Source organism: Marasmius oreades, chromosome 1 (assembly GCF_018924745.1).
Source record: "Marasmius oreades isolate 03SP1 chromosome 1, whole genome shotgun sequence".
NCBI classification, from domain to species: Eukaryota; Fungi; Basidiomycota; class Agaricomycetes; order Agaricales; family Marasmiaceae; genus Marasmius; species Marasmius oreades.
In genome coordinates, this window is record NC_057323.1 from 1,285,507 (window position 1) to 1,312,313 (window position 26,807).

General features: G+C 46.4%; 8 protein-coding genes across 8 annotated transcripts; 3 read left to right on the plus strand and 5 right to left on the minus strand.

Annotated features, from left to right (window-relative positions):
* Window positions 1-120: 120 nt before the first annotated feature.
* On the minus strand, window positions 121-726 carry E1B28_000356 (uncharacterized protein; the record flags this gene model as incomplete). Its single annotated transcript, XM_043146167.1, has 1 exon — window positions 121-726. One exon carries the CDS (start codon window positions 724-726, stop codon window positions 121-123), a length of 606 nt encoding a protein of 201 aa, XP_043014867.1.
* Window positions 727-3,814: 3,088 nt separating this feature from the next.
* On the plus strand, window positions 3,815-5,132 carry E1B28_000357 (uncharacterized protein; the record flags this gene model as incomplete). Its single annotated transcript, XM_043146168.1, has 3 exons — window positions 3,815-3,916; window positions 3,963-4,329; window positions 4,390-5,132. The coding sequence occupies 3 exons, from the start codon at window positions 3,815-3,817 to the stop codon at window positions 5,130-5,132; spliced, it is 1,212 nt and encodes a 403-aa protein (XP_043014868.1).
* Window positions 5,133-7,887: 2,755 nt separating this feature from the next.
* E1B28_000358 (uncharacterized protein) lies at window positions 7,888-9,344 on the plus strand (the record flags this gene model as incomplete). Its single annotated transcript, XM_043146169.1, has 3 exons — window positions 7,888-8,184; window positions 8,247-8,423; window positions 8,475-9,344. Exon 3 carries the CDS (start codon window positions 8,652-8,654, stop codon window positions 9,342-9,344), a length of 693 nt encoding a protein of 230 aa, XP_043014869.1. The 5' UTR covers window positions 7,888-8,184; window positions 8,247-8,423; window positions 8,475-8,651.
* A 161-nt stretch (window positions 9,345-9,505) lies between these two features.
* E1B28_000359 (uncharacterized protein) lies at window positions 9,506-10,771 on the minus strand. Its single transcript, XM_043146170.1, has 4 exons — window positions 10,501-10,771; window positions 10,198-10,449; window positions 9,801-10,134; window positions 9,506-9,744 (listed from the first exon to the last, which is right to left on the minus strand). Exons 1-3 carry the CDS (start codon window positions 10,742-10,744, stop codon window positions 9,833-9,835), a joined length of 798 nt encoding a protein of 265 aa, XP_043014870.1. The 5' UTR covers window positions 10,745-10,771; the 3' UTR covers window positions 9,506-9,744; window positions 9,801-9,832.
* A 1,055-nt stretch (window positions 10,772-11,826) lies between these two features.
* E1B28_000360 (uncharacterized protein) lies at window positions 11,827-13,371 on the plus strand. The gene is made up of 6 exons (XM_043146171.1): window positions 11,827-12,030; window positions 12,080-12,120; window positions 12,180-12,211; window positions 12,263-12,361; window positions 12,414-12,590; window positions 12,645-13,371. Exons 1-5 carry the CDS (start codon window positions 11,881-11,883, stop codon window positions 12,515-12,517), a joined length of 426 nt encoding a protein of 141 aa, XP_043014871.1. The 5' UTR covers window positions 11,827-11,880; the 3' UTR covers window positions 12,518-12,590; window positions 12,645-13,371.
* On the minus strand, window positions 12,634-14,562 carry E1B28_000361 (uncharacterized protein; the record flags this gene model as incomplete). Its single annotated transcript, XM_043146172.1, has 6 exons — window positions 12,634-12,965; window positions 13,017-13,380; window positions 13,436-13,539; window positions 13,596-14,229; window positions 14,284-14,496; window positions 14,557-14,562. 6 exons carry the CDS (start codon window positions 14,560-14,562, stop codon window positions 12,634-12,636), a joined length of 1,653 nt encoding a protein of 550 aa, XP_043014872.1.
* Window positions 14,563-15,758: 1,196 nt separating this feature from the next.
* Window positions 15,759-18,919, minus strand: E1B28_000362 (uncharacterized protein; the record flags this gene model as incomplete). The annotated part of the gene is made up of 9 exons (XM_043146173.1): window positions 15,759-16,331; window positions 16,383-16,463; window positions 16,517-16,735; window positions 16,795-17,238; window positions 17,288-17,387; window positions 17,446-17,822; window positions 17,880-18,015; window positions 18,073-18,192; window positions 18,252-18,919. The coding sequence occupies 9 exons, from the start codon at window positions 18,917-18,919 to the stop codon at window positions 15,759-15,761; spliced, it is 2,718 nt and encodes a 905-aa protein (XP_043014873.1).
* Window positions 18,920-21,999: 3,080 nt separating this feature from the next.
* On the minus strand, window positions 22,000-23,830 carry E1B28_000363 (uncharacterized protein; the record flags this gene model as incomplete). Its single annotated transcript, XM_043146174.1, has 6 exons — window positions 22,000-22,736; window positions 22,793-22,894; window positions 22,947-23,015; window positions 23,070-23,321; window positions 23,379-23,630; window positions 23,662-23,830. 6 exons carry the CDS (start codon window positions 23,828-23,830, stop codon window positions 22,000-22,002), a joined length of 1,581 nt encoding a protein of 526 aa, XP_043014874.1.
* Between the last annotated feature and the right edge of the window lie 2,977 nt (window positions 23,831-26,807).

Below are 26,807 nucleotides of genomic sequence, written 5' to 3' on the forward strand. Positions count from 1 at the left end.
TCATCGTTCTTGCCCAGACCACCCCAGGAATATTCTCTTTCCTAACACCGCTCTTGATGCCCAGTATCAGATACACGATGATATTATAATGGCTGAGACAGTTGCAGAGATGAGGGACAGTTATTGTCCAAACGTGTCACTGTACGATTCACTGGAGATGAGAGAGGCACGCCCGGAAGAATGATCATGCTGTTGGATACCCTTGTGTGATTTTACTAGTGGTAAGAACTTCAGTGAGGGGAGGCCGGGTATTGGGAAATGAACTACCTTGTTGCATGTGACCAGAGGGTTTAGTGTGCCGAGCTGACTTGTGCGGTTGGGGGACGAGCTGTCTTGAACGTGGGAGTGATGTGGATTATCAGAATCCATAATTTGTGAGTCAACGTTGATTAGATGATGTGAGAGAACTTCGTGCATTTCGGGAGGGGGTAGAGCAGTAGACAATGTTTGGAAAGATGGATGAGGAAGGCTGGGAGGAGAAACAGGAGTCGTAATGACCGGGTCTGTTGTGGGTGGAGATGGCTGGAGCCAGGGCAGTGGGTGCAGATGTTGGATAACTCCTGTTCTGCAGATGCTATGCTGGTGAGCTGCTGGTGAAGGAGGGTGGAGTTCTCTAAGGGTATGCAAGAGATCATTGCAATGTAGCCTACTGTTACGTCTACCCTCCAGGGTTTTAAGATCAGAGCGAGCAAGCATGTAATTGCCAAATGCAGCGTTGTAGATCATTATAGTTGATGTTCGCAGGTACGCTTGATGTGGCGGTGGCAGTGGCGGTGGCGGTGGCGGTAATGGGCAAAGTATACCACTCAAGAGTCAACCTAATATCAGAGCTACGGGAGTAGCACCAACACCAAATCAACCCAAAAACTAGTAAACCTCTGTGTAAAGTCTATCAATAACTCTACACACCAGGAAAGATTGCAAGGGTGGACTGCTTGGCAAAGGTTACGCACAAGATCACAGTCTCAATATCATATGAAGGTCTTATAAATCAATGTGTAACTGCCAGTGTAAAACACCACAGCTACAGGAATTCTAAGTTTTGTAGGGGCTCTGTTTATTGTCCAGTGGACTAAGTGGGACTGTGAATTTCGTCTACGGTAAGACTAATTTGAACGATTGGAGACTATTGCCCTCGACGGACACGAAAACTAAGTCCTCGGCAGACACAAACACTAAGACCCTCAGTGGATCACGAAACAGTAATCAAGACCTCAGCGGCCTACGGACGGATAGTTCTCAAGTTTTGACCTCGACGGTCTCATATAGTTCAAATCAAATCTTATCGTATCACTGCACAAAGACAGGGCAAATCTCTCTATTGGTGTCAAGAGCAGTTACTCACGGGCAACCCACTCAGGACTTTTCTACGCATGGGTAGTACTTCTTTATCTATGGATACATGAGTTGCTTTTATACTACTTCTACACTAGCTTTGTAATCCTATCTCTACTTGTTTCATCTCTAAAAATAATGCACCGTAGCTACAAATCCATGCGAAATCTTATCGCTAGGGACCGTTACATGTGCAGAATCTTGTCTATGGAGCTTTTCCGTATTTGAATCATATGTTTTGGACCAATCTGGACCGTTCTTCATTCTTGTTTCAGCATGTAGAATGGACCTACATAGGCATACCATATGGTATTTCCTGCCTATGGACCTTATCCTGCATTTCGACGTTATCAAATCATATGGACTTTGTGTGTCCAAGTAGTTCCAGCATATGGATCCAGAGTTCCAAATTGCCGTAGCACATGAACAGCGCGGACTCTGAGATCTGTTGTTCATTCCTGCCTGGTTCCTAGGTACTCTATCTGTGATCTGGGATCTGTATCATGTCTTTTTGTCTTTTCCTCAGATCGGGACTCGATCTACAGTCATATCAAATTTCTCCTAGTCTGCGTGGTCCTATGTCCGATTTCTTGTCAACTAAATCTCCCGTAGAAGTAGGTACTCCTATTATGCAGGTCTTTTGACTCCGTTAAGTTCTGCTATGAACGGTTCTGTGAAGACTACAAGTCTCCTAATAGTACAATCCCTTGATATGCCAGTGCATAGTAGAATGTAGAGAGTAGAACTCGGTGAATTACCGCTTAAGTCTTCTGCTCATAGTGTTCTACAGGTTTTGAACGGTCATACAGTTTTCTGACATGATCTATGGCTCTCTCTAACTGGTCTAGCTGTGCCTACGGCACATTCTACTAGCGGCACTAGCTTCAACTAGTAATTCGGGCTCACTCTAGTTCTTAATACAATAAATATCGCTCCGTAGCACTGTTTAAAGTGCAAAAAGAACCTTGTAGCATAGTCAACTAAGTCGCATTAGCAGTGTTCGAGGAAGATACCTGCGGGTCATGACATCCCTGTTTCCTCAGAAGACACAATGTCTGTATACAGCTTGAACAATCCTGAGCTGTATAAAGAACTTCTGCACCACCCCCCTTGTGATGATCCTCACCCTCCTGTTACCATATCAATTACACCAAACTGCTCTGAATTGAATGACAGTCTCCATACCAGAGTAAAAACTCTCGTCGATGCACTGGCCAACATAATTTCCAAATACCCCAGCAATATTTCTGCAGTTGCAGCTTGACTTCTCCAGAAAGATCAACTTCAACTTGAGGTCTTTTTCACATTCAGCGATACTGTCCGGGATGAATACATTATTTCAGATACCGAAAAGCATCTCTCCTATCCATCAGCAAATTGGCATGCATATGATGGTATGGAGGTTATGGGGCCTATGTTCCCATGCTCCCCCCATGACACCCATACAACCCATATCCCTTATCCCCCCATACCTTGGAATGTATGGGGGAGTGGGATGTGTATTGGGCAACATGGGTAAAAAAATGCATGTGTCAATTAAAATTTTCATGCTAAGTCAAACTATGAATCAATGGTCTGTGCATGGGAACTTCCACACTTTAAAACCCTGTGCCCTGACCAAGGTGACGCACCATTACTCCTTCACTTCTCCCTCTTATGCAGTATGCCATACTCCCACATTTTTGAGGCGTTAGAGAGCAAGACATTGATAAAAAATTAAGGAGAAGTAGATGGGTATGTACCTTTTTTTTTCTTTTTATTTTCTATCTTACCAATAATTACAGCCATTTGCATAAAGGGTTGAGACTGATCAACCATGTATTTTATATAGAAATCTAACAATTTGGTGCCCTTAGCCCTAATGTCGTTAATTTCTATATAAAACAGATAATTGACAAGTCTCAACCTTTATGCAAAGGGCTGTAATAGCAGTGTTCACAGGCCGTACATTCAGGAAGATGTCGTCACAGCCTTATGAATTCCAGAACCAGAAACCTAGCAAGATTTGTTTGTAGGAGACTTGAGTTGCAGTACATCGCCATCATTTTCAATGTCCTCAATTACTCAATACCTGTCTAGATACATGGAGCTGCAAGAAGGTTTGTTTGTTGTCGTACCCCCCACATTTCTTATCCCACAAGTGGTTTTCAGCTCTTTCATGGGTCACCAACATGCAGGATATATTGATGTAATATTATCAAAATATTATTATACTTCGTTATTTGTACTATAGTATCTGTTTGTACACGATTCAAGCTGGAATCATGGGTGAACATGGGTTGTATGGAACTGTATGGGTTGTGTGGAGGTATCAATGGTATGGGCATATGGTCTCTATATGGGCTTCGTATGGGCCTCATACATGTGCATGGAAATTATGCACCCCTGGATTTCCCATACATCAGGATCATGTATGGGGCCGTATGGACCATACATGACTATATGGCCCCATACACCTCATATGTGTGTGATTTTGCTGATGTCTCCTGGGCAAACTTCGGGCTGCAGTGCCTCCTTCCATCGAAATGTCCCCACCTCTCTCCAAGATCACCAACTACCCGCTCCTGCGACAGCTCTCCTGGTGTGTTCACTGATTTTGCAACGAGACATTTATATCATGTGTTCAGAAGGGGAAGAAGAAAGAATATCTGCGGGGGGCTCTCTGTCATCTAATGACACAGGAGGGTGTTCCCACTGTTATTCCATCATTGGGAGAGGGAAAATTTCAGGATTATCTGTTGTTGTTCTCAGCACTCGGAATCGTGGTGCAGCTTGTAGATACTATTGTCAAGAGACGAGATTGCATGGCTGAAGAAAAACAGACCAATGACCTTCCCATCAAGGCTGGCGTGCTCCTCACACTACAGGAATGCAACGATATGGTTTCCTTGTATGTGCTGTTAACCAAGCATGGTCTCCTCCCCAATGACCATAGCCCACTGGCAGGCGATTACAAAAAGCTGGATGAACTGGATGCATATCTCAAGTCTGTTGGTAAGTTGCTGCTATTGCTTGGTCCCTGAGGCTTGAGTCTCTGCAACTGATAGATTTCAGGATGCCTTGACCCAAACTTTGCTCGATGGGTCCCAAAAATATTCAAGCTATTTCAATGTACAGCATTTCTAATGAATATTTCATACTCAAAATGGCTGACCTGCATCCTGTCTGCCAATATTGTCTTTTACCCTGTCCACAACCCCCCTCCCACATGCTCGGCCACCATCCTTACCCTAGTGGATATCATGAGATTGGTCATCTCCCGCCATACACCCCTTCCTGACAGCCTATACGGGGATCCATTAATATCCAAGTTCATTGACACTGTCCTACTACCTAGGCTCGCTGACACCGACACCAAGCACAACCGCCATTTCACGATTCATGCAGAGATTGCCCTTGCGCTTTATCTCCAGCGCGGTGGTTTACTACAGTCTACCTACCCATTTATGGGGCTGTCCAAGCTATCGTGTACGGTGTGCACTGAACTCATGCCCCTTATCACCTCTGGCCCATATTTTCTCTTGCCAATGCACCCTCTCACCACCCATTGCAAGACTTACCGGTCATGGGTTTATCCCAATCATATTTCCAACCCTCAAATCAAAGTCCAATGTGTTAGTCAATTTCAGAAGTTGCTCCTACGTGAATTTGTTGAGTTTGCTGAAGGTCAAACATCCGGTCAGTCATCAGATAGCACCATTGATCCACAAGGGCTATCATTCAATGCAGAGGATGCAGCCCATTTTGAAGCACTCTGCCAACGGAGTCTAGAATACATGTTAAAACTTTCCGGTTGATTTTCTTGATTGTGCATGTGCCATCCTGTCACTTAGGGCCAGGGTTACCCAGGGTAAGTATCATTGTCATCCCCCTAATCTGTTACAATAGTCCATCTTAGGCAGGAGTTTGACAGGTGCCATAAACACCTGATAGACCCACTTTTAGTCGTGTGGGAAAAAGACCTAAGAGGCCCAGCTCCCAGATGTAACAGCCATTCATTTTCGCTTCCTCGTTCGCGTTCATTGCTCCCTCCAAGCTCCCTCTCCCTCAATGCTCTCCCACATTCTCTCAGTGTTCTAGCATTTCTGGCAGTAGTCTAAAAGTATCTTGTTCGACATCGTCTGCGTCTCATGGCGCCCAGGCAACCATACATAGCAGCATCAGCATGATGGCGCTGTTTCATGTTCAGTCACTAACATAGCAATCTTCCTCACATACTTGTAGGCTGGTCCCCGGATTCAGTTCGAAATTATCAGGAGACACCCTCAGCAAGCCTACCTACTGCTGCCACCAGAAATAACATATGGGATTCGAAATTTATGGGTACCTGGTGTGGCAGCCTCAATAAAATTTTTGCATTCCAATTTCCTACACTGACTGCCTCCATTGTTATTCAGCCCAGCCCACTGTCATTAAATCTGGAAAGCCAGAAAATGAAGAAAGTGGCCTGAAAACTGCACCGGTATGTTCTCCTAACATTTCCATGTTGATTGTCCCTCTGACTCGGATTATTGAAGTGTGGATGGTGAGTGTTTGCTCTTATACTCTTGTGCCTGCCAACTGCCACTTAATTCAAATACCCTTTTTCATTTCACAGATTTAAGGCTGAAGTGAAGGTTCCGCTCCAGACAAGGTCTAGTTAGTGGTTCTGTCTGTATATACCTGAATTACAAGAATACTACGAGCGTTGTGTACTTGTTTGTTCCATCAATATTTCCCTATTGAGAGCAATAGACTGCCGTTTGTAGACACAGGATCCTGCAATGATGTGTGCAGTGCATTGATGTTATACGTGTTTAGGACTCTCCCCGTCGATAGGCTGAACTGTTCTGGGTTCCTTGCAATCATCTGAGGAAAGTTAAATACATGCATTTTCAGTTTCTAGATGTATTGTATTCCTGCAAAAATTCGAACTCTGGAGACGTTTGTACTGTAACACATGTACAACATCCAGACTGCTACGGTGTGGGAGGGATTGTGTTAACAAAGTAAGTAGACCTGAGGTTTTTTATATTCATTGAAAATACCCTTATTTGACTCATTTTAAACAGGAAACATATAGAAGCTGTTAGGTTTTCATTGGGTCACTGAAAGGTAAGCAAGGTATACCGAACTGTTATTATCAACTCGTGTTAACGCACATCTTTGGCCAGATTGAACGTTGATTTTCACACCTTTTCAATTTTAATCTGGTGAGTACTAGCTTTTTATAGATTCATTACAAGCCTTATAGAATGCTATAACTCAAACATCTAAGGGGATGGCCCTGCAGGTCACCCACAATACCCATTCTCATGTTGCGGGAAATCTCCGAAAACTGTTGGTTATTGAGTAACCGGTGTTCCAGTGTGGGCAAACATCACTGAAATGATACTTTGAGTCCTTCCGCCATACCTGCCACCTATAATTGACACGTAATCTAGTCTTGTCGATGATATAATGTCTGTATATGCAGCAGTTGTCACAGTGCTGGCTATTGAGTACAAATTAAGTAGTCCGGTGTTCCAGCTTGTCATTCATTTATATGAATGACTTTAGATACTGAGCCTTTCATGGTTCCAGATGTAACATCTAATACTAACAGCAACTTATTCATTTGATTTCGGTACTGACTGGTCTTGCTCTGTATGAACATAGTTGATTGGATTCCATATACATACAAAGGTCTAGTACAACGAGTAAAACATAGGTGAATGGCAATTCCACCATCTACAGACTACCAGTATGGCGCCATGTATATACGTACTTTAAACATCGTGTGGTCTTGCAGTGGCAGAGGAACAGGCTAAAACGTAGTGTTATAACTTCTATCAAGTACTCACAACTTGATCGACACGAGGTACCGAAAAATGCTGGCAGCACTGGCACTGAGGGTGGGCTATCCGAATGCTTGCGTCAATGTCACAGTGCAGAGCCAGATGATTACGCATCTGTGTCAGACGGATTTATGAGATGCAGCATGCTGAACGGGCTACTCTATCTTAAGACTCTGTTCAGATACGGTAGAGTGCCAATGGAGGATACAGGAGAGCAAGCGAACAGGATAGGGTGCATACCTATAACACCCGAATCCTAATCCATGTTTGACGCGTCATGCAGTGTGCATGCTCTCAAAGTTTGTGGCTGAATATCGAGACCAGACATGTCAATAACTGAGAGTATCAGTGCTAGTAGGCGTGACAAAGCAAGGATACATACCAACACTGTCATCGTACGAAAGAACCGTCCCGTAAATCAACTGCTTTACAATTTGGTGGTCCTCCAAATAACTGCGGATGGCCACAGGAGTAAGGATATCGGATGGGTGTGCTATAGCGCAGATGAGAGAATGCGGGAGAGCATTGAGGGAGAGGGAGCTTGGAGGGAGCAATGAACGCGAACGAGGAAGCGAAAATGAACGGCTGTTACATCCGGGAGCCGGGCCTCTTAGGTCCTTTTCCCACACGACTAAAAGCGGGTCTATCAGGTGTTTACGGCACCTGTCAAACTCCTGCCTGAGGGTGCAATAGTCAGAGCCTGTCTTTCAACAAGTAATCAATTAATCAAGTCACCCATCTTTGGCGTTAGATTTTGAAGGATCGCATTGGCGACGCGAAATTCATCAGTGAAACTCGCTCCTCGAGAAACCTGGAAGCGGAGATGCTATTCCGTGCACGCAGCGCAGGCACTACCGGATTCTTGAGGGCGTCTGGTATGCGCTGACAACGCGGGATGCGGTCCTGGTCCCATGCGGAGAACGAGCGTCGGGATTCGGCTAAGTACCCAGTCTCCTCGATATCGAAAATCTTCTTCCAGGTGCCGACTGCCGAGAATTTCGAGATTACTTTCCTACCAAAGTTCAATCAGTTAGTGAGTAGAAATTCTGGTCTTTAATGATATCGTATATGACCATTTGTTTTCAATTTCTCTAGATGTCGCAGTATCTTTTCCATTGATGACTATCTGGTTCCTCAGTTTCCAGATTAGAAAGGCACAGAGATGAGAATCTGGTGCAACCTGGATGCACCGTGTTGAGGCTTTCCCTCGTCGTCATTTGGTGAGCTGTTGCAACATGCTAGGACGGTTCCCATTGTTGGACTCCCGCCCAGGTGAGTCCATTTGTTCCTCCCATGGATGTCAGGTCCCAGATTTGTTTACAGCACGGGGCCTCACGTTCGAATAAACTGTATTCCATTGATTTGGTAGCATCTTTCCAGTTGATTCTTGGTTGATTCGTTCACAGGGAGACAGAGCGCGGGTGTCGTTCCTGTAACTCATGTACCCGCACCCCTCCAACCCAACCCTTTTTCACAGTGACAGTCTGGTTCATCCCTTCCATGATTCAAATACTCAAGTCGGTGTTCCTCCTCGGGGTCGCCAGTTCAGCACTCGCGCATATCCACTCTGGCAACCAAATCCCGTTTAGCGATCCAAGATTCACACTGAACGGGATACCCTTCTCAACGCGTGCCTACTGGATGCGGCGCGCCAATGAAGCTCTGCCGAATCCTTGCCCTTTCGCTGCTTTTGGGACAGTCATAGTCAATCACACAGGGAATCCAGGCTTGGGAGAGCTCATCTGTACCGGCTCAAACAACAACAGTGCCACGGGCAACCCTACCCTTCACGGCGAGATCTCAGCCATCAACAACTGTACCACCATCCTTACTTCTCCTGCTGGCCCATACCGCCTCACTCCATCACAAGCCAGTGCGGCATTTACATCCCTGACTCTCTATACCAACGCGGAGAGTTGCCCGATGTGTGCCTCTGCGATCCGTTGGGCCGGGTTTAGAGAGTACGTGTATGGGACGAGTATCCCGACGCTTATCGAGAAGGGGTGGGGGCAGATTCGCATTGTGTCGGCAGAAGTGTTCCAGCAGAGTTTCGAATTGCCTAACCCGAGCAGGTTGCTGGGTGAAGTATTGACGAATGAGACGGATCCCTTATTTTCATGGCAGTTCGACCCCGATTTTCTTTGCCCCGCGGGCTGTGAAAGGCTGGGAGGAAGATGTCAATCGCTGCCATGATGCGAAACGGGTTTTTCGTCCAGGAGGGTTCGGTACTCGAATGATTACTTCTGGGAGCACGATTATCAAATTCTGTACATGTTGTTAGGGACTGATGTTCTGTGAGGGCTAACATAAACAATGCTCGAGGTGACCGTAGCGACAGACGAGCGGTAGAATAACGCCGCATGCAAGAAACGGATTCGTATGCTTTGTATGGAAAGTGAAAGAGTATATCACGAGAAATGGATGGCAACTCGCAAGGTTCTGACGAGGATCCTGTAGCAACACAAGTCTGTGTTTCCAAGCATCAGATGCATCCCTCCGAGTCGAGCGATTTGAGTCTCGATCTTTCGAGAATTCCCGACTACCTCTTTGCTCCACGTTATATGTATACTTATTGTATAATCCACAACATGCGCTGCTGATAAACACTCTTCAGAAACAAAAAAAAACATGTCTAGGAAGAAGCTCAACAGAAAATAAATAGAATACCCTCGTACAGTTGCTCAGTTCTTCAGATGCCCTAGATCATATGCGAGATAATCCGCCTGTCTTGACGCCTCATTTGTACGGTAACTGCCTGGGCCAAATGGATTTTCAGTTGGATGCGAGTAGACGCTTGCGCTATCCGATGGTGCCGTCCTCTGGGATTTATACTCTGGGGGATCGCTAGAAAAGTCTGTCGCCCTAGACCGACCGGTCCTCTGACTGTTCATCCGTGCCAACCAGTTGGTTATTCGAACATTCGACCAAACAGCTGGCCCAGCCTGCAACATCGGCGCAGACTGTACGGAGCTGGGGTTCTCGTCTGCGTCCAAAGTTTCCTTTAAGAACTCGGACAACTTGGAAAGAACTAATTTCAACAACTCACAAGATCCATGGTCTGATGAACTCGGACGACCCATCGCTACCATCCTTTGCCGTTTTATCCTACTTCTGCGACGACAACAACACCATACGATCCCTGCCAACAGTAGCCCCAATATCATCCCTGCGACGACCGACCCCACAATAATCCCCACATTCGATCTTGACAGGCCTTCGTGAGTACTACTAGTGCTCCCAAGAGTAGAGCTCGCGCTCGCGACTGCGGTCCCAAATACTGTAGACTGAGCACTGTGAGCTAAAAATGGGCTTCAGCGCTGTTACTACACCTCATCGAAAATAATCTCACATGGAGTAACGACTATAGTCCATATCTCAGCTCCAGAGTGGGGAAAGCTTCCCGTGAGTGCAGAAGGAGTACTAGTCGAAGTTGCACTAGTCGAAGTTGTACCAGTCAAAGTTGTACCAGTCAAAGTTGTACCAGTCAAAGTTGTACCAGTCAAAGTTGTGCTAGTCAAAGTTGTACTAGTCAAAGTAGAACTGCTGGTGGTCCCGGATGGACTGGAAGTCGAAGTCGTCGGCGAAGTGGACATGAAAGAGTGAATGGGCAACGGGGTCCCAACGCCGGCCTGTGCCCGTCTTTGATACTAAGGCCATTCACTAGTGAGATTCAATTTTTGTTTGCCATATAACCTCCATACACTATTTTGAATGCCAAGGTGTTACAAATTGTCGGATTCAGATCGTTATGTTTCAATTACGATTGGTTGCGAAGGCTGGTTATGTTTTCGACGAAAAGACTTCCCACCGTGAAACCCGAATATGTAACCGGACCGCTTTGAACAACCTACCAACGGTAACGGTTAGTGCAGCTACATAGCTCCAATCAAGTAGAATAAGTTTCCAACAGTTTTGGCTGAAACTCGTCCGGGTCTGAACGAGCGACCTTCCAAACCTGATGATCAGGACGTTCCCTACCACTCAAAAAAGAAGCCATCTTCATAGCAAAATCGAAATTTCGCACTCATGTCCGGAGGTGGTCCTTGTAAATTTGCGAAAAACGGTGTCATGTTCATACATAGCATGGTGGATCTGCAGCAGCATACGTAGTCGCCCATATACCATCTCAAACGTCTCTGTCTCCGAAGAAAAGGTCCCGAATCCATCCCAATTCCTCGTTTAGATGTTGAGCTTGGTCCTTCTCCAGTGTCGCCGTTTGGCGTTGTACTATCGTGATGTTTCAGACGGATCGACGCGAAAAGTCAAAAGGCCACTCACCTGGATTTTGGTGTCGGTCTTCAGACGGAACCATTGAGGAATGGGCCTAGAAACGTATGGTCAAATCTCAAACAATATCGGAGAGGCTATCGAAAATACCTGTTTTGACGGGAAGCCTTTGCGAGAATGCGCTTTGTGCGGAAAGATTTTTGGGAAGGCTGTTTCCATTCATTCAGCATTAGGGAAATGATTCACATTTCAGAGGCATAGCTCACCATTGTGAGGAGTTGGGACGGTGACTGTTGTGGACGTGGAAAAATAAGGTTCAAAGGAGGCAACAACTGTGCAGTTGTTTGGCTAGCCGTGCTCGGCATGTGACGGCCTGTACAATTCCATCACGTGGTTTGGTGAATATCCGGCCAAACACCAAAAAGAGAAACCATGATTGCCGCCCGCCCCGATTTTTGAATTCTTCCCAAGTTCCACGTATCTTTCTCTCTTTATCCACGACATGCAGTTCTTCTTTTTCATTGTCGCCCTACTTTTCAGTGTCGCTGCATTGGCAGCAGAACCCCCGAAAGAACTTGTCATTGAGACAACTCACACTCCTGCCGATTGTACTGTAAAAGCGCAGAAGGGAGACAAGATTGAAGTTCACTACGTACGTTCACCATGGATACCTCACAGATAGTCCCTGAACTTTGGTACAGACAGGAACACTGTTCTCTAATGGCAACAAGTTTGACTCTAGGTATGTGTTGCGTGCAATTCGTCGAGTTGGATGTCTGATGATATTGAATTCGTTCTCAGTCTCGACCGTGACGCCCCACTTCCTCTAACACGTACGTAGGCTGCCCTTTTCAACCGCTCACGGTTATTTATACGCTCTCCAGTTGGTGTCGGTCAAGTGATCAAAGGCTGGGATGAGGGGCTCGTTGGAATGTGCGTGGGGGAGAAGAGGAAGTTGACCATTCCTTCCGACATGGCATATGGTACGTGCCATTCCCACTAGTTCAGACCGGCTTTTTTACCACAGGCTTCTAGGGACTCGTGGGTTCTCAAATCTCATCCCTGCCAACTCTGCTCTCGTGTTCACCACCGAACTCGTCAAACTCAACGGCAAAACAGCAAGCCATGACGAGCTATAGGCAGTGAAAACGTACTTGTAATTCTACTAGGACAAGATTTAACACTGAGAATATTTGTGGAGCTGATTGACGTGTAACCTACCTGTAAATTCACGACATGAATTCAGGCTAACTGTCTATACTCCAGAACCCGACTCCTCGTAAGCCTTCGCGCCTTTACCCCATTTCCCTGCACGTTTTCCCCAATCGTCACGCACGCCCCATACGTGGTGGTCGTATAATATGGGAGGAGGTTTTAAGTCTCGAGGAACCTGGGAATCTTGAGGTGCTTCTCTATGGTAGTTTGCCACATTTGTTATATCCGTGCGTGTAGGTTGTACCCTCGTTTGTTCCCATTGTCGTGAATCAAGGGGGAGAGGTGACCATTCTTCATCTCTGTTATAACCACTACTCGTCATTTCAAGTAATCGAGACAATGCACGCTTGAACGCAAACTGCTCGTCTTTGCCTTCGAAGTTCATCAGTACAAGCGACAAATAGTCTTCTAAAACGCACTCGCCAGAAAATATAGACAAAGTATCCAACGGCATGATTCTTTCCGGACGTGCCTCTCTCATCTCCGGTGAATTGTACGACGACACGTTTGGACGATAAGTGTCCCTCGTCTCTGCAACTGTCTCAGCCATCATAATATCATCGTGTATCTGGTACTGGGCATCAAGAGGGGCGTCAGGAAAGAAAATATTCTCCGGGGTGGTCTGGGCGAGAACGATGATCCTGCAGCGGGCCTCGTACATGGCGTCGATAAGGGAAATGAGGCGTCGTGCTTTGTCTTTGGCGGATAATTTAAGGATAGGAACACCTTGAATGATAATGGTGCGAAATGTCGATGCAATGGTGATATAGTCTGCCGGCCCCAAAGACTAAGGAGCGAACAGTGAATATGTAGTTGAATTACAGAGGGATCGATCAACTCACTTCAGCGCAAAGCTCGGCAAAAGTGAATTTGCAAATACTTCCATGAGACCATGGAACAACCAAGGCGCGACCGAAGACTGTCAACTTCGACGGTCGAGTTTCGACTATCCAATGAAATTTAAGGGTGTTACGTCCGTACCAGAGCGAACGACGGATTTACCTGATGAGTCGATCAATGAAAGCACTGCGTCTTCGAATTTCGCCTCTTCTCCTGCGATGAACCAAGTACTAAACGGATCCTGTCCCGCTCGTACCACCCTCCAATCCACAGGATCTTGAGCCTCCGAATTCAAAACGGGACACCGCACCTGGAGAGCCTCTACGAACGGCTCTAAACGTTCCCTCTGAACACCATTCTTATACAGATCCTCCGGTACCTTATTAGAGGTTCCCACCACCACACCGCCCATCCTCCAAAACCACGAAAGAACATCGGCCAACAGACTTGCACTCGAGACATCCAAGAGCTGTATCTCATCGAACACCAAAAGCCAATGGTGTACGATGAGTCTCTTGGCGACCGCATAGGCCATGGGGGGGTTCTTGTACTTGTCGCTGCTGGAGACGTACCCGAACACCGAAAGTGTGCGCGATTTCCAGCTGGGGCCACTCTCGAATGTAATAGTAGAGTGTTCAGCCATTCGCTGTCTGGTTATCTCCCATACTGCACGGTATATCTCGAGTACGAGTTCGGTGTAGTGTCTTCGCGTCTTGTACGGGGTCGCTAATGTATCGAACCAGAGGTTGACCAGGAATGTCTTCCCGGAACCAGGAGGTCCTGTCAAAAGGAGGCCCTGGATGGATAGATCAGCGGAGAGATGAGAGCGTACAATTTATAGCACACACACTTTAGGCGATTGAAGAGTGGCCAGTTCTTCTGCGTGGCCTTTGAAGATGGTCACTGACACTGGATCTTGTTCGCCTGTGGATTTTGTATCGGCGGATGAAGACCACCAGTTGTCATTCTGGGACGATTCGGTATCTCTTTCCTTACTCCAGTACGCATAGGAAGAAACTCCAACTGGGGTGTAATCGTTTAATTCTTTCTGCAGTCGTCGAAGCTTGGGGGATTGCTGAATTAAACAGGTCGAACGGGGGGAAACTGAAAAGCAACAAGTTACCTGCATGATAACGCGCACTTGGTTTTCATCATATTGAATTCTCCCAAGCGATACAAGCCCTCTATATCTTTCCAGAAGATCCACCGGCTGCGGTGATTGAACATTCGAGGCCAGAATAGTTGCTCTGTGTATGCTTCGAGAGCTCGAACTCACTATCGGGTGAGATAAAAGCGGCCTTGAACATCGCGAAAGTACTAATGAAGCCATCGAATCGACCTGGCGTGCGTCTACTTTCTAGAGAACATGATGATGGTCGTGGTATACAAACAAAGCATTTCGGAAATCGGATGCGCCTTCCGGCGAACCTGACATCGACCTACTTGACTGCTAGTACTTAGTACTTTTACCACTTATCGCCCAATTTTCGACAGTATTAAGTTTCAAGTCAAACGTCAATGAGACGTTCATGTACTCTCCAAGAGCTGGCGAGTTCTTAACTTGCCCTTCAGTCTTGAACATTCTTGCCCCTCCTCGCGCATCGAAGAGTTAGGAAAACTAGAAGTCAGGCTCGCAATTGTGATCTTCATTCAGGTTTGCAATACACATGTACGCTTCGCTACTTCATTTCCGGCCACCACGTAGTGCAAGAACTAAATGAAGCACAGCGCCTGGGACGAGACCGAAATCGTTTGCTGTCTTTTCGTCCGGCCTTTCGAGAAATAAGAATCGGCCAGAAGCATAGATGACAAAATTTTTTATCACACACATTTGACGACCACCAAAAATGAGCCGTTGTTGAGGGGGTGGCACACCAGACTGCTCTTCAACTTTCTCTTTGATACGGGTGATCTGCAAAGATACAGAGCGTTCGTGAGATTTAATAGTCATTTCCAGTCTGTATTCGCCTGAACCTTGTCATCGGGATCGATATCGAGCTCAATCTAGTTGCGTATATTAGAACTTCTGTTCCATTGTCTCCAGAAAGACAAATGCGAACCTCCTTGCCAGTTAATGTCTATTGGAATGGTATCAATATACTATTCCATAGCCAAATAGTTTCACTTGCCTTGACTTTGATCAGCATGGTTGTTCAACGATACGGAGGAATGACAGAACGAGAAGATGACCCAATGAGTAATAATAAGTAGAGGAAGCAGGGCACGATCATGTGACGCAAGATCTTAAATCGCGTTCATGCGGTGGAGACAGGCACCTGTTCAGATATACGTTGCGAAATGTCCTGTATTTCTATACAATGTAGTCTAGATCGCTCTAGCAGTGCCATCTCGCCTAGCATAAATCTGTGCAAGCAATCCAAGCACTCCTCCGTCCTCATCCAACTCGCCTTCACCCTCATCTTGCTCATAAATGGTTCTAGGCTGCTTACGAGAATCTCCATCCACATAAGAACCATCCACAAGCCCATCCGCACTGATATCTTGGTCTGGTATCGGTGCAGCAGGTGGTTTGGGCGGAGATGTAATCTGTACACTTCCTTGCGAATCACCCAACACAACTGTCTTCGCACCACCCACAGCGCCAAAAATCGATGAAGCCGATGGTGCCATGCTTCCATGCATGTGAGGATGGAGCGTGGACAATCCCAGAAACGTACTTCCAGCACCACGTCTCCGAGACGCGTATTGGCTCTGCTTGAGAGCTCGGTCGTACCCCTGAGCTCTCTCTTGTAGTGAACTCTCGCGCGGTGCTGTTCCGGGCGAAGATTCTTGATATCGGCGTGAGAATGATTCCGGATGGGCAGCAGTGAAATTCTGGATGCGGCTGAGGTACAAGGAGCCCGTGGGATCTGTAGGCATCCAATCTGGATTTGCAGCCTAGCACAACAATCAGGATATGAAGATTTAACCATCAGGGTTCTCGTTTACCTTGAAATTGAGGAAACTCTTCTCCATCTTCCCTTCATTCGATACCATTCTCTTGTCTTGCACCTCGGTTGGAGCTCCAAACTGACATTGGCCTATTAGTACTATCAAACCGAACAGAGCTTGAAAGGCCGAACCTTGACATTACCATGCCTCTCAAAGTTGAACTCCGCGAAACTGCAGACGTATCCACGCCCATCGACGTGAACTGTGAACTCCCGGAAAAAATCAATAATCGCTGGTGCACAGGGGGGAAGCGAATACAGTAGAACGAAAGGGGTGAGGACCACGGATAGCAACTCCTCAGCAAATATCAGGACTTTCATGGAAAACAGTTGCCCGAATTCTTGATGAACCTAAAAGAAGAATGATCAATTCAACGCGTTTTCAGGTTGAAGGCCGTAAGACAACTTACCCGCTTGCTATGCAGTTGATCTTTCCACCTATCAGGCATATAATGCGTATAGCTTATAACACCAGTCATAAGCATTTCTGGGTCGAATACTCGGTTCTCTTCAGGAATCATACCCCGAGCCGTTGCCATAACCGTGCCAAATAACCCAAAGTAAAACAACACCGTACGATGAGGTGTTATTTCAAGGTGCAAGAAGATGTCAGGATCCCAGATTGTTGCGAGAAACAGGACAGCGGCAAATGCTCCCGATACGAATGCGACAAAGCGCATTATGAGCGTTGCGTTCTCGTTGGGGAATTGCCCAATGTACGTATCCGCGAGAGGGTAGCTTTCGTGAAGTCGACGTACGAACAGGTGCGGCAGCTCGTTAAATTCGCGGAATTTCCACTGTGCATATGAAGTATACCGACGTCCGCCAAAGTTAGACGGATTCTTGTGGTACTCCTAAAACCAAAATCGGAGAATGGACAGATCAAGGAGATGGGCGACTCACCTCGAAGTAGCGAAAGAACGAATACATGAGTATATATAATACAATGAATGGGGCAAATATAGCGTTGAGAATTCCCATGAAAGCAAATCTGCGCTTCAGACTGGAAAGGAGAGAGATTAAACAATTATAGATTCTATGTAAATGATAGATGAGCGCACCCTTCAATTAAAACCCTCCTATTCTTGCTCTTCAGGAACACTTTCCTGACCTTCCCTTGTTTATCAAAAAGATATCCCATCAAACAAAACCTCAAGTTCCATTCCAGCGCTCGTGTGAGCATATTGCCCTTTTCCTGTTCTTTCACGAACCTCTTCAGTACCTGCGGCACCGGAGCACGTAAATCCAACACATCCTTGTTGAACAGGGCAATAAGGTAGTTCTCTTGCCGCATTATCCGATTGGCAACATCGTGCGCATCTAGCTTGGCGGTCATGCTGTTGTTCCGATGAGATGAGATGGCTGTATTTGGGTTCTCCTCACGAATTGCGCCGATACGTCGAACGACTTCTGGCCATGATATTGTTTGTATATCAGCCTGGGCAGAACGAACAGTCAGACAGAGACGCGAAAGAATGAGAGCGAGCTTGCGTACGTCTGGTATCTTGAGCAGGTGAGTGTAAAAATTGTACATATCCACGAGGCGTTGAAGGGAGATCACGAATGTGAATATCTCCCAGATGTAGAAGGTGGTGAATAAAAGGAAGAATAGAAGCGTGAACCCGGAGAACCTGAGATTTTTACGTCAAAACGTCGCATGCAGAGTGATTGCGCGGATATGAACGAACTTCGCTACACAATGTTCGACGATGGCATCACCTAGCCTCATTTGTTTTTCGGGATTTATTTTCGAATAGTCGATGCAGCCCAGGAGAAAAGTGGAGAAGCCAATAACAAAGCCAATCGTCCTGGCAATAAGCGTAAGTCTTCGAGTGGGATTCAAGAAGAAGAAAACGGTGTCACCAACAGAAGATTGAGTGCCCTGGCCAACGCAATACTGTATAGACCCTTGCCCTCGTAGTAGTAATAGGCCTCTTGTAAGAACGCATCCAAGTTGACCACATTCACCCAACTCCATAGTGCACGCTCGTGTGGTTCCAAACCAAGCATGGGATTCGTTCGCCAAATATCCTGTGATTCATCCGTTCGTGGAGTGCACTGTCCTTCCTCATCTCCATCGACATTGAGCTCTGACGGCCTTGGAGGTATTGATACCGATGTATGAGGTGGTGGGGGTGGTGCATGGGTGGGGAGGATCGAAGAAAGTTTTCTGCCTCCTCCAACAGAATACAAGGGTCTCGTCCGACCACTCCCCGCAACTTCTTTCCCTTTCCCTTTCGATTTCCTTCGCTTGGACGAGCCAGCATCTTCTTCGATCATGAAACTTTGTGGAACCTCTCCGTCATCCTCTGAGTCTTGACTATCGTTGTTGCGATTATTGGGATTGCTCCACGCCACCTTTCTTGGGCTCTTTGTTTGGGTGTTCCGGTTTCTCTCCTCACTTTGGTTTCTTCGACTGCTTCCTGCATTGGTCTCGCCGTCCGAGTCCTGCAATTTCGTATCCTCTGCATCTTCGTCTTCTGCCAACATACGCAAGGATTGGTTGGCAGGTGTATACCGATACGTTCTGCTCATTCCTTTCCGTGGATCTAGATGGAAAGAGGAACCAAAGAGAAAGATTATAGGACCCAAGTCTCAGAAGAATACACGGTCTTGAGGCCGGTAGCGGCGTGCGCAAGGAAGAGGAACGAGGCCAGCGTCTGAGTTGCCCTTTTTGGGTATGAACCCGTCCACGGGCTCTCACTCACAAAACACCTTTTTCTGTCCTCTGACCCTTTCATGACTCCTGTAGAATGAACCTTGCGCTACCGAGTTGTCGGAATACAACGAAGAATACACAAATCCTGAAAAAATCCCAACGGCAAAGTAAAAATGATCTTCATGAACACACGGAGACGGAGTAGACGATGGAAAAGCTGGTCGAGACAAACATACCGCCGAGCAGGAGTCCAGGGAGTTGTCGCGCCACGCATCCGGCGTCTGAAAGGAATCTGGTTGTTTGTACTGACGGTTTGCATCGTTCGAAGGTTCGACACAAAGGTGCGAAAGGATACTAGTACTGAAACACGCTTCTGCTAATCCATGGTGACTCTGTCTTCTCTTCGTTGCGAAGCAAAATCAACACCTCTGTTCTCACAAATGGGACAAACCACTTCCTCGAGTTCCATGGTAGTAAGTACAGTGCAGTGACGGTGTTGCCTCATGCACTATCTTCCCACTGCACTCAATGCCTGCTCAAACGCGCACCTCAACAAGTGGGTGAAAATCAACGTCTCAACCTTGACTGATGTCATCTGCAGATAAGGTGACAGTATGTGTGGATACCAATACACTGTTAACGAGCCGACATCGATCACAAAAGAGTTCAAGAATCAAAGCCAATAACGACTCTTCACTTCTGAAATCCACCTGACCTCCACTTGACAAACTGCCTGTAATCCCTTCATAATCTCCGGATCTTCTATCGTGTTCTCACCCTCTGGAACAACATTCAGGAGAACCAGTTTCCGAAGGGGTTGAATATGCGGTCCGACGAGATAATTCCGGGAGCAGAAAACATCCAACAAGACGCGACTCGACCATCTTTTAGTGTCACAGAGGACGAGGCAGTCAAGTTTGACTAGGAGGTCTGTTCTACCTGTAACGCGAAGACGCTGAAGAATTACGTCCGTGACACCACCTAATTCCAGCCTCTTCAGTCCGCGGAGACAATCTGCCTTTAAAATATGGGTTATAACGGGGTCAGAGATGTGATGATCAAGTATGGTGAGTTCCACGAGCGAACAGGTTGACCGTGCATGAACGAGAGAAGGGATTTCGGGGCGTCAAAATTTTTGGTAAGCCGTAACTGGAAATGAGCCAGTTCAACACGGATTTAAATGCAGACCGGCCTTCGACGCGAGGGTTATGGAGTCCCGGAGTGTGCAGATTGGGAAATGTCAGATGAGGGGTTTCAGGGAGAGAAGGATCTGGGTCGTCGGGAACTGTCAGGTCTAGGAAACACTTCTCCAAATTGGTCATCTTTGGCAGTAAATTGAAATGATCATCATAGTCCTTATACCATTCCCCATAATCTCTTGACATATAACTGGTGATCTGGAGCCACGGAAAGTGAACAGGTATATTCAGGAGTGGTACAAAATCCCCTGAAAGCACAAGCTGGCTTAATGCAGGTGCAATATTAAAGACATAGGCTAAAAGGTGATGTTTGTGATTCGTCATGGAGACCAGGCCAACCATTTCCGGTGGAGATGGAGTGATTTGAGTTTCGAAAAAGTTCCTCGAAATGGAGACAGTAGAAGACCTATTGCATCAACTCCAATCGAAACCTCCAGTCATCGGTTTGACGAAGTACAAACTACCTTCATGAGTGTGTCATTGAATGGCCGCGGACTCCCACCGTCTTTGGAGTAGCTGAAAAGAGAAACAGAGAGGAGCTTCCCCTCGCTTCTCTGTAATTGCAGAGCTAGAGGACTTGCAACATTTGGATGGATCTCGGTGATGGAACGCCAGTTGAGATCAATATAAGTCCAGAGTTGAGGTAGTGAAGATACCAAAGATCTCCGTCTCTTACACACCTGCCCCACCTTCCAAGGGGGTTTTCGTGTGTTCAGAGACCCAGGACATTGTAATGCGTGCCTGGATTTGAGCTCGATGATATCCCCTTCTGAGAGGTCGTTGGTATCTGTGTACGCCCAAACGTCTTCGCGTCTCTCAACCTCGACGCAAAAACGAAAAATCCGTGTCAGAGCTTCACAGGGAAGCCGTCGGATTGGGTAGGTCAAAGACCTAAGTGACTGAAGCTGGTTTTCCATCCTCCGTTTTCCCTGAGTAAGTTCTTCCATACTACGGGTTTGAAGCCGTTTGACTTTTGCAATTCCTTCATTAATAGATGCTAATCCTGCTCGAAGGCTCACCTTACATCAGCATTTTGGCACTTTGATTGCCGCGGGTTTTCTTGGGTTGCACAACCCAAGAAAACCCGGAACAACCGACAACCACGCCATCAGCAACCCCAGTCCGTTTATTTGCAATTGATTGATGGACCTGTCTGACCACCCATAATCTCTACCATTTTGCTACCATTAAACTTCACCACTCACCATAACACCATTCTAAATTATAGTAGCTCTTTTAATTCATACTTTTGGCAGATTTTGGACTGATATATAAATAAAATTTTGATTAATGTACAATTTATATATGTGGATTGTGGAATTGTCGGGTGGTGCAGTTGTGTGACCATCCAAAAACCTGCCAAAACCCGCCAAAACCTGGGGCAACCGCGCCATCAAAGTGCCCAAATGCTGATGTAGGCAGGAGCATGACAGGTTACGTACCCCCCTGACAGACCTGATTATAGTCGTGTGGGAAACGGATCTGAGAGGTCTAGCTCCCGCAGTACATATACCTTTGTTCCTGAGCGGGTTGGCACCCCCGCTCCCTTGTAGTGCACCCTACCCTATGAAATCACCTTTCTGTTGCCAAAGATCACTGAAAGGCTGTACGTATATGATTGTACTCAATAGTATCAACATCACAGGAAGACTAACAGTACAAAGAGCGAGAGTAAGCCACGAAAATGCACATAGATCTTAGAAACAACGGTTGGTACAGTAGACGACGGCAGCGGCAAATCCGAGCGTTGCTAGCTTTCACTGGGGCCTGCCCGTACCCTCTGGATGTGGCTGCCCATTTCCCTGCCCACTTCCTTGCCCACTTCCTTGCCAATAGCCACTGTGTTGTTGCTGAAACTGGCCATGAACCGGCTGGTTGTAGGCACCTGGGACTCCTGGGTGACGATATGCACCTTCAGGAACCGGCTGAGGGACTCCTTGCGTTGGCTGGTGATACGGACCAGTGCCATGGGCAACCATTGCCTGTAGGAGGCCGTGCAGCTGCTCCTGCGTTATTCCCGGCGGAAGCTGAAGGCCAGGGAGATAGCTGGATTGCGACGGGACATGGGGAGGGTTGCTGGACAGATTCCCATGGGAGCCATGGGTGGCTGCTTGCGGCAGAGCGGAGGATGCTGTATAGAGCCCCTGAGAGCCCCACGATGTGATAGGCTGCATCTGAGCATTGGAGACTGGCAAACCCGCAGCAGGGGGTGGGGTGGGAGCCACAGTGGGAGTAGTGGTGTAAACAGGGACAGGGTTTTGTGGGGGTGGGGGTGGGGGTTGGGGTGAGCGAACATTCTGCCCTAGGTCATGACTGCATTGTGCGGCCTCGAGAGGCATGTCGGACTGCATCGCAGTAGCCTTGATGTTCTGGCGTGCGCGCTTTGATGCTACGTTGCCATCGGTAGATGAAACTGCCAGATCCCGCTTGACAGGAAGGTTGATAGTGTGGGGAGCATTTCCTCCTGTCGCCAAAGCGGAATCTGTACTGAAGTCTGTACACAGAATATGTTAGCTTAATGGCAAAGTTGAAAGACGTGAAGGAACATACTGTTGAGCAGTACAAAGCCTCCGCTTTCAAAGTCGGTAAGAGAAATCTTCGGTCCTGATGTCTTGGCAGGAGCAGTGGAGACGTCGCTTGTGGATACAGGAGCTAGAACGGAAAGAAGTAAGTGCGAGATGCCGAGGGTTAATAATGGCTTTACCTGGCTTTGGAGCACATTTTGGGGGGGCGGCAGACATCTGTCTCGTTACCCGAGATGTGGTGCGGGTGGCTAGAAGGGAATAGAATCAGCGTAAGCTATAAAAGCAGTCAAATGTTGTCTTACCCGGCTTCGAAGTACGTATCTCCTCTATCTCTGAGTCCGAATCTACTGAAAGCTCTGAGTAGAGTTCATCCTCATCAAACCTAACAACCTTGGAGCGCGTCTGGCGAGACTTGGCAGCCTTACCCTTCTTATCCTTCTTGCTCCTTAATCCAGACTTGGGCTTGGGCGGTACATCACGAAGAAAGTACTGGCACGTGTTGCCATGTGGATCTGGGGCTGTAGTGATCAGGGGAACTTTGGAGTTGTTCAGCACTAACAAAAGAGACCATGAGCCAACAGAAAACTAAAGCTAAAAAAAAAGGCACTTACACGTGTGATCATCAACCTTGATGACCGTCAGTTTGTTTGGCACACCCGAGTCACTGCAACTGCGAAGCAATGATATAAGCTCCGGTTTGGTGAGGTTTTCAATTCCTTTCCGAGTGTCATGGCTCCAGGGTAGCGAGACATTGGGAGGATAGTTGACAAGCCGGTACCTGCTGGTCGCCAGCTTCTCATGCATCGACTTCCATGGGAAGACCTTGAGATTCAATCCACCCATCTCTACCACATAATGAGCACCTTTATGCAGGGAGAAGCATCCAAAACTTACAAAATACCTTCAGGGCAGTCTTGCCTGCCAGGCCCACAAGCTCGTTGTCATTCTTGTTTGCAAGACCTTCGATGTCGAGCGGAAGATTTTCGATTGCCGGCTCGAGCTTCACTGGACTTGTAGTACTTGTTGTGGTGCTGGATGATGGACGAGAGGGGGTCATGGACATTGTTGGGTCCGGTATCGCGGATATAATCTACTAGTACCTAAATAAATGCATTTTTAACATTTTTATATAATATAATCAAAATGGGAACATAATATGAGGATTAGAGCAAGCCCAAGCTGCTAGTCAAAGCACGGGTCTATTTGCGGGTTATCCGAAGTACAGAAAGTACGAAACACCCTATAGATGAGAGTCTTCGACGTTCCGAAACCTGTAGGAACTGATGAAGCAGCCTTTAAAAACCTTCGTTCATTTGGATAGGCCTCGTCTCACTCGCAATTACCTGTAGCAAACATGGGGACACTTGATTTTACTATCAATTTATTGATTTCTTCGATATTGGTTGAAAAGACGGAAACAACTCTTAGAAGTACATCTGGAAGTAACAATTGGACGGATGTAACTATCTAAAGTCCACTTCGGACTTAAGGAACAGAAACAATGCCGGTGGCTGTAACTTACAGCTGGAAACAAGAAAAGGGGCGGATGTCGACGATGTCCGGTCAGAAAGGACATTCTACCAGGAAAGAACCATAGGAACGATCCCTGGAATGTAGATCGAGCAGTTTTGGACTATTCCAGATCGGATAGAACAAGAGAGAACAAGGGAGCACATGGGGACTCGCCTTGGAAACAAAAAGGGGTCAGGATGTATCCACATGCAAATGTCAAAGATATCCGACTCGGAACAGGAATAAAGAAAATATGAGGAAAAGGAATAAGGAATACTATATTCTGGACAGTTTTATATCTAATTGACATGTACTATACCTGATTAAGGGTACTTTGGTATCTCTGAAAGGGATTTCTCTATATTTTCGACTTTTTACCATATCTTCGACGTTTGATTATTATTTATTCGAAAAGGCGTATATAAGGGAGGATGGTAGCAGCAGTATTTCCCCCAGTAACCTACGACAGAAGCCTAAGTGCTTTCACTAGGGGACTCTGGCTCATACTTTGCCCCACTTCTTCGAAGTTGGTGTTTGTATTTGGAAAAGATTGGATTTGAACTTTGAATTTGATTTGAATTTGTTGCCACTTTGGTACTTGGAAACCTTGAACTTGTAGAGTCGCTTTGACTCGAATTTGAATTGAATTTGATAGTTCTATTTGAACTTAGAAAGAATTGAACACCTCCTCGAAGTAGTGAACTTCGTAGAAAGCCTTTGTCATTTTGACTTGTGAACACAGAATTTGAATTTGTTTTGAACCATATAAAGCCGCACCCTTGAAGTCTTATCTTAGAGTTCTCAGTGAACCTTGCTGAGAGCGTCCATTGATACCGACCTCCACAAATCAACTACGCTAATTGCTAGTGTTGGGTTTGGTTTTGCGCACTTCGTGCTTGGAGTGTGTTTTGCTGCACCTAGTAGTAGTTTTTAGTGCCGTTATCATTGGTGACCACCGCAGGGGGGTGGTATCACTAAGAAAAGACTTCATTTACATTGTACATCTCGACTTCGAAGAAGTTCGCTTCGAGAAGTTACCCTATACCCGTTGAACTTTACGGAAGAATCTGTCAAAATTGCTCCTAAAAGCGACCCACCAGTTGCGAATAAAGGAAAAGCGTTAGAGACTTCTAAGAAAAGAACAACTTTGACTTCGACTGTTGCAGGACAGTCACAATTGTTTGATCACAGTCTCTCAAATATTCAGAAGAAGCTTGAGGAACTGAGAAAAGGAATACAGAACAAATAAGAGATTCGGAAGCAGCCCGGTTAAGAATAAATCAATCTTTAGCTGAGTCGCCGACGAAAAGAGGGTATTTTACCGTCGAAGAAGGCATTAGTACTGCTAGTCTAGTACCATTACCATCTTCCTCACGTGAATCATCTTTATCGAGTTTGTTGTCAGACGTAGAATCAGAATTTAGAATGTCGAATAGAAATGAATCGATGGCGCCGACAGAAATGTCGGATCGCCCACCAAAGAACTCCTGGATGGGGCTCTCCGAAGAAGCGAGAGATGTCCTGAAAGGGGACAAATACAAGTTGCGACTTCAGGTCTTTAGTAAAGATCACCCGGAACATTTCGAAGGTTGGCTTACAGCCTTAGAGGATTATTTCCGGTTCCATAACATAGAGAATGGTGAAGCACGGATCAATTTTACTATGACCCAGATGGACATAGCAACCAGAGAGCTATTAGTGGAGGTTGTACCATCATCTCGAGGTTATGATTGGGAAAAATTCCGAGAAGAGTTACTTAAGGAATTCCCGGAAGCGCAGGACAGGAAGATTGGCTCTCGTGAGCGACTACTTGCCATTTGCGAGAAAGCGAAGTATATACCGATTGGACATACCTCGAAGTTAGCTGCGTTTAATCGTGAATTCAACTTAGAATCGAAGAAGTTGAAAAATGTGAATCCGCCGTTGATTACGAATGTGGACCTAGTCCGGTATTATATCAACACCTTGGAGCCCCGCTTTGCGGAGGAGTTACGGAAACATCTGTTTGCCAAAGCCATGGCAGAGTCCAGTAAGGACATGGACATCGCTGAAAAGCTAAAGAAACGTCAGGATCCGTGGATGATCGAAGATGTTCAGGAAGCGGCTATCAACATGTCTGTTACGATGATACAAGGTGCATATTTACCAGAAGTAGGACAATCAGGTAGAGATACCTATGCGGGGTTAACGCCTGCAGGGTATACGATGCTTCATGGTGTAAGACAGTCTGAAGATCAGTTTTTGAGACCACCGGTCCCGGAAACTAGGGAAAAGAAATTCAAAGACGAATGGGAACAGAAAGTTTTGTCTTCAATGGACACATATAATGTGAAACTCCGAGAATTGGGACAGCAAGTCTCAGAACAGAATAAGGCAACGGAAAATAATAACCGATTACTCCTTGAATTGATGAGAACAATGAAAGTGAGCACCGGAAATGGGACTCAGAATAACGGAAACCAATACCAACGTCCTGGCGATAGAACGCGCAATGGAAATGAGTCTTCGTCAAAGTCTAACTGGGTCGA

Bases quoted from the DNA above. Each gene is read 5' to 3' on its own strand.
- E1B28_000359 (XM_043146170.1), bottom strand. From the start codon at position 10,744: ATGTCCACTTCGCCGACGACTTCGACTTCCAGTCCATCCGGGACCACC. The intron at 10,450-10,500 runs GTGAGATTATTT...GCCCATTTTTAG, and splicing joins GACTATAGTCGTTACTCCAT to CTCACAGTGCTCAGTCTACA. The intron at 10,135-10,197 runs GTGAGTTGTTGA...CTTTGGACGCAG, and splicing joins TTCATCAGACCATGGATCTT to ACGAGAACCCCAGCTCCGTA.
- E1B28_000360 (XM_043146171.1), top strand. From the start codon at position 11,881: ATGCAGTTCTTCTTTTTCATTGTCGCCCTACTTTTCAGTGTCGCTGCA. The intron at 12,031-12,079 runs GTACGTTCACCA...ACTTTGGTACAG, and splicing joins ACAAGATTGAAGTTCACTAC to ACAGGAACACTGTTCTCTAA. The intron at 12,212-12,262 runs GTACGTAGGCTG...TACGCTCTCCAG, and splicing joins CGCCCCACTTCCTCTAACAC to TTGGTGTCGGTCAAGTGATC.